We start from the raw sequence: 10441 nt of genomic DNA on the forward strand, positions 1-10441 counted from the left end.
TTCATTTCCGAAAACACCTCCATCCCAGTTTCGGAAATGAACTTCCGAACTGTATCAGAAGTGCATTTTTTTTGTTTTTTCATTTGTCTCGCATATTAATCGATTTCGATTGTTTACAGGAACATGTCAGGCAACCAGCCAGCACGCATCAGACAGGGCAGGGAGTCCCAGACTGCGTCGGCTAGATGCGAGCAGGCGGCGGCGCAGCTGGCGTCGACACGCGGGCGGGGCCGGGGACGCCGTGTGCGCGTTCCACAGGACTTGGTGGAGAGTTCATCTGCTTCAGGCTCTAGGAGTAGGCTGGCTCGGGTATCTTCTTCCCGCCAGCGAGAGGAGGAGGATGAGGATGAGGATGAGGAGGAGGTGATACCGGATGTTGACCCTCCAGTCGGGGAGGAGGAGGAGCAGGAGGAGCAGGAAGTGGATAGCTATCCGGGAGGGCCTTTTGACACTTCCCTGCTGATTCACTACCAGGATCACGTCGCTCGGCGGATCTGGGAGGGAGAGGTATTTTTTTTAACTTAGCCGTTTATTTGTCACCATTTTTTATAATTTTACCGTTTATTTCTCGCTTATTTGTTTTTTTTTGTAACAGGAGAGAGAGCCATTGAAAATGGTGAACCACTCCAGGAAGATTTTCGGTCTGTTTAAACCAGCAGCTCAGTGGTTTAACGACCATGTGCGAGGTTCAGGGCTTAGCGGGCTCTGCATGACCGGGTACACCACCATCAGCACCGGCATGCAGGGGGCATTTGTGGAGCGCTGGCACAAGGAGACGTCTTCTTTCCACTTGCCTGTGGGGGAGTTGACGATCACCTTGCATGACGTCCAGTGTCTTCTCCACCTGCCCATCAGGGGGTGGCTGTTGGACCACTCCAGGATCCAGAGGGTCGAGGCCATTGAGTGGATGATGCACTATTTGGGCATGCCGCACGAGGTTGCTCACCTGGAGTGCGTCTCGACTTCTGGGTGTCATGTCCGGTTCAACACACTGAGCCTCTATTTTGAGTTCCACCTGGACGCGGCGGCCGAGGCCGAGCAGGAGGGTAACGACCTATTCAGGGAGTACCACCGCGGCTGCGCTCTCCGGTGCTGGTACATGCATGTGGTAGGCGCTGCATGCTTTGTGGACAAGAGTGCCAGGTACGTCGACGTGGCCTACCTCCGCTATTTCATGGACCTGGATACCGTTCACCAGTGGAACTGGGGGTCAGCTACTCTGGCATATCTCTACCAGAAGCTGAATGAGGCCTCCAACTGGAGGACGAGGCAGTTGGTCGGATCCTGCACACTGCTTACGGTACGTTTTATTTTAATACATTATCGTATTTATTTATTTATATATGTTTCGTATTTAATTTTAATACATTATCTTGTTTCTGTTTCAGAGCTGGATCATCTCCTACTTCTCCCGCATCCACGGCTACCACCTCGATCCTGCGCACGTGGACGCCTTGCCCAGGGCCGCCAGATACTTTCTCCAGAGGGGGAACAATGCGGTGGGACCATACCGTGGATACCTGGACCGCACTCTGCACGACGACGTCACCTGGAGGCCGTTCATCGACTACGCTCAGATTGTCCCCTTTGACGGCATTGCACTTTATTCTGGCTGGTTGGCTTGCGGGACCGGCATCATGGTTCGATATCTCCCTGAGCGGTGCATGCGTCATTTCGAATTCGTGCAGCGGATACCCAGGTCACCCTTTGAGGCTGCTCCCGACACTGTGACCCGAGTGCAACTCACTGCCATATGGGAGCATTGGGAGGATCATGTGGTACCGCTGGAGTACCGTCTCACTCGGGTCACCCAGGACTGGCACAGTGAGGAGGGATACGTCACATGGTTCTACCGGGTGTCACATCCTCTTCTGAGACCCGACATTCCCGGCGCTCCTAGGCCAGCACACGAGGAGATCCTGGAGAACCAGCAGGCCGAGGATGATCACGCCATTGATCTCATGCCGATCTGCCAGCGGATATCGATGATTGGGCAGGACGCGTTGGATCGAGGTATCGTGGAGCGGGGCGGTCCAGAGGCAGTCGCCGTGATGGAGATGATCGTCACTGATGCGGGCCGTGCGGCGGGGTACAGGCGGCAGAGGAGGGCCCAGGGTGAGAGGGTTAGACACACCCAGTAGTGGTCGGGTTTATTTATTTTTTGTTTTCGGATTGTATCTTTAGCACACTATTTTTATTTGTTTCGGTTTGTATATATTATTTTCATCGGATTAGTATTTTTTTTTTGTTTATTTATCATATTAGTATTTTCAGTTTATCTATTGCTTATTTTATTTGGCGTTTACGTTTAATTAAAATGCGAGACTGTTTTAGATAAAACATAAAAAAAAACACAGTTTCTGCATAATTCGGAAATGAACTTCCGAAACCCCCCAAAATCTGAACAAAGGTGTTTTCGGAAGTTCATCTCCGCAGATACCCCCCATGAGGTGTTTTCGGAGATGCACTTCCGAAATAAGGAAATTTTTTTTAAAAAAAAAGCGCTTCGGAAGTTCATTTCCGAAGCAGGGGTATTTTTGGATTTTCGCTGGGGGTGACCCCTATAGGGAGGTGGCCAAAGAAATTTTCAAAATGAAAGGAAAGAAAGATAAATATATTAAAAATGACCAAAACTACCTTATTTTTAATTAAATAAAAATACTAAAATTACTTTTAACAATTTACTTTTTAGTATCCGGGCAAAAAATAGAACAATGCAAAAATATGATTCTTTCCAACTTTCCACTCATTAGAGGATTTAAGATCTGGCACCCCTAACTTTTCTTAATTCTCAAATTCCTATTAATAAATTTGGAGTGGCAAAAAACAAAATTTCTATTAAATTTTTCACAATTTCCGATAATTTTTTTTAAAACAATTTATACCACTAAAAATTTCAAAATTTATCGAAATTTTTGGTAAATTTTAAAATGTAGTCATTTATTAAAAATTATGAAATTTTCAGTAGTATAATGTTCTTTCATTGAAAATAAACTACCACTACCAGATTTTCAAAAAATCCGATTTTTTTTCAGAAATTTCGGAAAAATTGAATATTTTCAGTGAACACAAAAATAAATTTCAAACAAAATTTATAAAAGCATAAGAGTAATAATTCTCATCATTAAGGATGCCAGATATAATTTTGAGGATGGCATCTTGAATCCTCCACACATTACTGGAGAGAAACATTTTCTTTCCTCTCTTATAATTCTGTTGAAACAAATTGAAGAAAGTTTATTTTTGTGCTTTCCATCCATGAACTATCATTCCTTTCACATTCTAGCGTTCCTTTCACCTTAAGAACGAGCTTAGACACAAGAGAATAACGTGTGCCACCTAAAAGGAATAAGTCCAATAAGAAAAGTTGAATTCCACGGTCAAAGGGTCTCAATAAATGCATTCTATAAACTTTATCATATCAGAATGCTAAATAATGCAGGCAGGACCAATGAACAAGTCACATGGCAACTTCAATGTTGATTACTTTCCCATATCACTCCTAATATTTAATACTATAGGACTTATTAAAGGACGGAAAAGAAGGTAGGAGAAATATATTATTTCAAGTCTTGCATATTCAACATGCAACTAATGTTGCATTATAACAAAATTTATTCATCAAGAAACATAATTAAAAGAGCCTAGTTTCTTAAAACTCGAAAATCATCAACTCTAAATATCAATTGGGCACCCCTTAGGGGGAAAACTCATGCAAGAACTACTACTCAATCACGAAACTCATTCATGAACTTTTCATGGAACTCGGTCAAACGGGTGACAATGGCTGGAATCCTATCTTCTTGTGGCAATATTGTGCACCTAAAATGCCATGTGCCAGGTACCTTCAACACAAACACAAACATATTCTTCTTAGAAGCTTGACATATAAAATAAGACGGATACGGTGGAGTATATAGCGCATATGTAAGATTAAGGACAATGAGTTTAAAATGTAAATGAACTAACCTGTCCAAAACCAGAACCAGGAACAACAACGATTCCAGTGGCGTTAAGTAAGCGTTTGCAATAAAACGCATCAGGTGCTGATTTTTCAGCTTCTGCAGCTTTGATAGCCTTTTCGGGCAGGCGGATACGAGGAAACAGATACATTGCCCCTTCTGCTTTGTTGCAGGTTACACCTTCCAAATTGTTCAAGGCGTCCTCTAGTGCCTATGTAGAAAAACGCGTCAGGAAACTCGTTAATGTTTTAAACCATTGCTCTGTTGGGATGACATGGTAAAATTTGCAAATGTTTAACTATATTTATGGTTTTAGCATAATAGTGTTAGGAAATTATTCCCTTCGAAAATATCGCCGTATGACTAACCTTTGCACGCTTAGCAAGAGAAGATAAAATACCACCCCTCTCGGCCATGAATGACTCATAGGACTCGTCTCCAACCTGCATAAAACATTCATTGAATTCACTGAATGTTACATGAGGAGCTCAATATCAAACTAGTAATACATGTTCTCTTCTAAGAGGAGAAGGGTTAACCTTAGGTGGGCTCATGATCAAACTTGCAAGAATTTGACCAGTGATGTTAGCACAGAGATTCACAGATGCCACTTTATAAACCTGCTCCCTCACATCTGGAGAAAACCCAGTTACCTCCATATAACCTCCACGTTTTCCGCACTCACCGTGATAGCCTGAATCCAACCAGAAAGACAATTTTCAATCAGTATGGATCACCTACTTGAGTAAAACTATATTCCCTCTTTATAAATAAGTTGAATGTTATACCAACTTACCTTTGGATACGGACTGAAAAGATACTAAGGTGATATCATCGTCACCATATCCCATGGATCGAGATACCTTCTTGAAAGAGTGAAATTTCTTCTCGGGAGCATAAATATTTTCTTGATATACCTACAAAATGAATTTCATGCACAGAATAAGAATGGTATTATGCCACATAGTTCAACAAAAACACTTGTTACATGCACACGACGTGTCAATTGCCACTATTTCACAACATTTCGTACTAATAATTAGCGTATAATAGAACAATAGTAAATTTTCAAACTTCTCAATGCTATAGCACTGCTATTTAACAACCCTAATTGAGTAGTAATATATTTTATCTTGACAATCTGAAAAAGTTCAGATACTATTCAACAACCTTTATGAGTTTCTTAACCAAAAAATAGTTAAGTTACCTCATCGGCCAAAAGAACCAAACCTTCTTTCTTGCAAAATTCTACTATATCCCTTTGGTTTTCCTCAGCAAGAACCTACAGACAAGATAGAAATTTCATATTACCAAATATGATAAGCTTAGCTTCATATTCTAATCATTATGCTTCCTCCTATATTAACACTACATAGTAATTTGCAGCTCACCTGCCCTGTTGGGTTGCCGGGATTTATAACAACTAAAGCCCTAACACTGATGCCCTTGGACCTGGCATCTTCCAACTGCTTCTTGAGTTCGGATATTTCCAGCCCCCAACCAGATTCTTCATCTAGATAATAAGGTACCTGTAGAAACAACATCAATATGATATTCCATCCAATCCAAGTAAGCATAATTCAAATTCAAGTTTTCAAAGTAACAAGTGATTGCTTGCCATTGATACAAATATACTTGTCAAATAGTCAACATATATATAGACCATAGACCATTTTTTCTGATATGTATTCTTAAAGATGGATTATAGCCTACTAATTAATAATGTTGTCAACATATACATATATCTGAACTGCAACTAAATAATAATCTATATTAAATTATGAATTATGTGATTGTATAGAGAAAGGGTTACCAGGTGGCCACCATGGAGGGTAATAGAGGCAGAGTAGAGAGGGTACTGAGGGATGGGACACAAAATACCATCATTTTCTGATCTAGTGAGTAACTGCATCATCATATGGACCTGAAAATACAAAAATCAGTCTTTAAACCATGCACGAAATTCAAATAAAAAATAAGTTTACACTATCAACATTTAAAGCCAAAAAGGTTTTCACAATAATCAGTCTTCAAATCTTGCATAATATGGATTCTGAGATTGTTATCTGGTGTTTAACAGGTGATGTAGTTGGCAGTGCGCAGGCTTGGAGTTTAGATCGTAGGATTAAGACTTTGATTGGGTTGAATTGGACTGTTAACATTCAACATGTCTAGAATGGATAATATAGTTGTCAATGGTTTTGCAAATTTGGGTTGTGATTTCAAGGGTGGTTCCAAGCTCTTTGATCAGACCCCTCATAAGATTTCGGATTTAGTTCTTGCAGATTTACTTGGAGTTTCTAATGCTCGTTTAAATTTTTGTAGTTCTCCTTTAAATCTCAATAAATCAAAAAGTAGACAATTATCAAAAGCAAAGTAGATACATACTGCTGGGCTTGCACCGTCTGTCAAGAAAATGTCATTGGGATTAGCAGGAAAACCATCACGCTCTCCAATTCCAGCAGCTATTGTCTCACGCAAACCCTGAATACCCTGATGTGGAAATAAGAATAAATTTAAGGTCCATCCAGTATACAGTGAAGGGATAATAATCAAATAAACCAAATTAGAAAACCCCATCAATACCTGACTATGACTATAGGCACCCGTTGCTCTCCCAGGAATCTGATCCACAATCTGCCAAGCTCGCTCTATTGAATCAGCACTGCAATATGTCAAAGGTCAATCTCGCATGGAAAAACCCTCAATTTTGATGTTGTGGATAGACTATTCAATCACCAAACCACTAAGATTACTGTTCCACTATGATTAGCAAACTAGATGCTGCTACTAAGTTTCATTTTATCCTAATACCTGAATAAACCCTGAGTTTCACTTTTGTCCAAAAGAGCTGGATAGTCACATAATGCAAGAACCTGTCAGAGATGAGATCGTAAAATAATCAGTACTCAATTCATATCAAATCAGATGCATTCACCATACAGAATTATAAAAAACAAACCTCTCGGAAAAAAGTTATTGGCTGCTGGCCAAGAGACTGAGGATTTCCAATGTTGCAGTAAATGATCTATTTTCAGATAAAAGAAAAGTGAGGAGAGAAACAACAACAACAGCCAAATTATCTATAAAGTTGAAAAAGTGAAATAAATACCTCATCAAAAGAATGAGCGTCTGGATTGGCCAGCAAATCTTTTTGCAAATTCTGCAGTATTAAGGCATTGTAAGTTAGATAAAAATTCCAAACTTTAAACAGCAAAGACAATTTCAATGTTCAAGCTATACAGTGTTAGAAGAGCACCGTAAGAACTGTTCTTAGTTAATTAGTCAGGTGAAATATATAAAATGTTTCGATCAGAAAAATCTGTCTGAGACAGAAATACCTTTTCAATGAAACCTGATTTCACTAACACAATAATACAGGAAAATCACCGTACCTGAGCAAGTGTAACAATCTCGCCCCGAACAGCATACTGACATTTCAGAACCTAAACAGCAAAAGAAACCAATGTTTCAAACAAGTAACTGAAGATTAAATATTACTGTCAGTAAAGTGGAGCAATCATTCTGATCCAAAACATTTTCACAAATCCAGAAAATTTTCTCGTTGATACAAGAAAAACTCACTTAAATAGCCTAATTGCAGGTGCATGCTTAGATTAACTGTGAGTTTAACATAATCACTACATTTTCGAGCTTCAACAAATTCTATCCGTGTGATTTCACTATGATATATCGTAAGTCGCCAAACTATTCCACAAAATATGAATTATGGCCGCAACAAAAACGGTATCAGAAGGTACCGATACCTATACCATTAATAACCATTTTTATGATGAAATGTTAATTCACATCATCGTGATCCCAATCAATATAATAACCTTTGTACCGACCGAAATCATGAAAGCCTGTGCGCGATCGCATCATGATCGTGTTACTCAAAATCTTGCTTTTACCACAAATAATTTCAATGATCCAGTACACAAAATCACAAAGCAAAAATCACTGAATCAAACATAACACGACAGAAATCGGGAATTAATCAGTCCTCGGTCCCACGACCAAACAGATATCAAGTCAAACCTTAAATCATCATATATGAAACAACCTTAATAAACCCCAAAAACTCAATCAAAAGACAACCGTTATGAAAAACATCATCACACAACACAAATTCATTTCCATGCAAAAAAACACAAACAACCTAAAAAACTTAAAAAAAAAAAAAAAAAAAAAAACCTAAAACCCTCGCGAATCATCAAAATCCACACGATCAAAAACCGAAATTAAAAAAAAAAAAAATCATAAATCTGAAAACAAAAAGGTATAGTAAATAAATAAAAAAATCGATAATCAGAGAAAATATACAAAACCTGTGGGTTGATATTCTGAGCGGTAACAGGGAAAGGAGAAGAATTGGAAGCCATGGAAGACGAGGATCGAAAGGGAATAGGATTAATTCGATGATGTATAGTTTGATTGTGATAAGTAACGAGTGAACGGTTGAAAAGATGCCTGAATCTGTCTGCAGCGGATTTCCGCATTGTGTGGGTTTATATAAGAAGAAAATGTGGTGTTTGATTCTGTTTTTGGTGTGTGTGAGTGTGATGTGAAGGTTAAGAGCAACGTGGGCGTGCGTGTGTGTCTAGAAACTCTTGAAGCACAAGGAAACAGCCTATGGAATGGAAATACGTAGCTAACAATTCCAACAGCCGCCCATGTTATTGGTGGTTTTTAGTCTATAATATTTGTTGAACGAATATTAAATATATATTCATTCAAATTGGGCTTATTTTTACAAACTTTATGGACTTATCTATAAACAATCATTTTTTGAAAATTGAATTTTATAAATTTAATATCATTGTTAATTTTTGGGAGACTTGATGATTTTTTTAATGATAGGTTGGTAATTGTAATAGCACATAAAATTAATAATTTTTTGTCCAAAATATAAGTTATTGTCAACTAATATATGTATATTTGAAATATTTATTTCAAAAAAGTTATATATACATTAAAACTATTTTATATTATGACGCGACGAAGAATATAACATGACCCTTATAATAGTGTTGCATTATTATAGGGTTTAACTCACTAATCAATGAGAATTTATTCCAGGTCGACACATTGAAGAATGTGTAATATTGGCTTTGGAGGCATTGAATGTGATGGATAAAACGAATTTGGATGGAAATGTGATATTAAAGATTGATATCTAGAAACTTTTTGATACTTTATACCAGAACATCCTAATTGAGGTGCTAGAGGCTTTCGAGTTTAATGAAAATTTTTAAGGCTGGATCAAGAAAATCTTATTTTCCACCAGACTTTTGAAGCTTGTCAACGGACACCAAAGACGTTACTTTGAATGCAAAAGGACGATGAAACAAAGGGATCCTCTATCTCCTATGTTTTTTGCATAGTTGAAAGATGTCCTTAGTTGAACTTTGAGGATTGCCTCTCAACAAGGAAATAGTAAACATTTGCGTGTTACAAGGGGTGGCTCTCCCAACCCATGTGTTTTATGTTGATGACATCATGATGTTTTGCCAAGCTAATAAAAAGGGTATCCAATGCATCCTGAAATTTTTTAATGATTGAGAAACATCTTCTAAGTAGATCATAAACAAAGAAAAAAGTAAAAAATTATGCCGGAGTCATGTTGTTGCAACGCGCTGGTATCATACAATTGTGGCTAGGGTTTCAACAACGGCAAATCCCGCTTTCTTACATCGGGTGCCCTATTTTTAAAGGCATACCAAAGGCTCTCCACTTCCAAAGATTAGCACATAAAATTAATACAAAATTGACATCTTGGAAGGGCGCGTTATAAAGTTCGGTTGATAAAATCGATATTCCAAAGCATGATGGTCTACTCCTTTCATCTTTATTGTTGACTAGTGAAGGTTCTGACCCAACTGGATAAATGGTTTATAAATTTTAATTGGAGTGGTGATATACTCATACAGGATATTTGTACTATAACTTGGAAAAATGCTTGATAGTTGATGGAGCAGGGCGGGCTGGGTATCAGATTAACAAAGTAGATGAATGAGGCCCTAACTCTCAATTTGACTTGGCAGTTTTTTTCATCGAATGAAGAGTGTGCTACAGTTTGTAAGGCCAGTTTTTGGCTAATAATTGCTCGAAGATGTAACATATCACCTCGTCCATTTGACTACTTGTCCATTTGGTCTAGTATTTAACAACATTATAATACGGTGATAGAGGATACTAGATGGTTCATGGGTAGTGGGATAAATATTAACTTTTGGAATGACAATTGGTTTAGTGATCCGCTTAGTGAGATTATAAACATTGAAGTACACACTCGCACTAGGTTATCTACTATAGTTAGTGACCTTATTGAGGGTGGGAGGTTGATTATTCCTAACCTAATTTCAAGTGAGCATGCGGAAATTGCTTTCTTCATTACTCAGATTTACCTTCTGACGGACAATCAGCTACAAGACCTATTAGTTTGGAGGCACACAAGCAATGATATACTTTTAGTG

At 38.5% G+C, this 10441-nt stretch overlaps 1 protein-coding gene across 1 annotated transcript; it reads right to left on the minus strand.

Annotated features, from left to right (window-relative positions):
- Positions 1 to 3547: 3547 nt before the first annotated feature.
- Positions 3548 to 8648, minus strand: LOC131616473 (alanine aminotransferase 2-like). Its single transcript, XM_058887809.1, has 15 exons — positions 8294 to 8648; positions 7358 to 7408; positions 7075 to 7125; positions 6925 to 6990; positions 6777 to 6838; positions 6549 to 6627; positions 6351 to 6455; positions 5776 to 5886; positions 5354 to 5491; positions 5170 to 5244; positions 4759 to 4879; positions 4502 to 4656; positions 4331 to 4405; positions 3970 to 4173; positions 3548 to 3845 (listed from the first exon to the last, which is right to left on the minus strand). Exons 1-15 carry the CDS (start codon positions 8462 to 8464, stop codon positions 3729 to 3731), a joined length of 1581 nt encoding a protein of 526 aa, XP_058743792.1. The 5' UTR covers positions 8465 to 8648; the 3' UTR covers positions 3548 to 3728.
- Positions 8649 to 10441: the final 1793 nt, after the last annotated feature.

The sequence above is a fragment of the Vicia villosa genome, linkage group LG7, assembly GCF_029867415.1.
Source record: "Vicia villosa cultivar HV-30 ecotype Madison, WI linkage group LG7, Vvil1.0, whole genome shotgun sequence".
NCBI classification, from domain to species: Eukaryota; Viridiplantae; Streptophyta; class Magnoliopsida; order Fabales; family Fabaceae; genus Vicia; species Vicia villosa.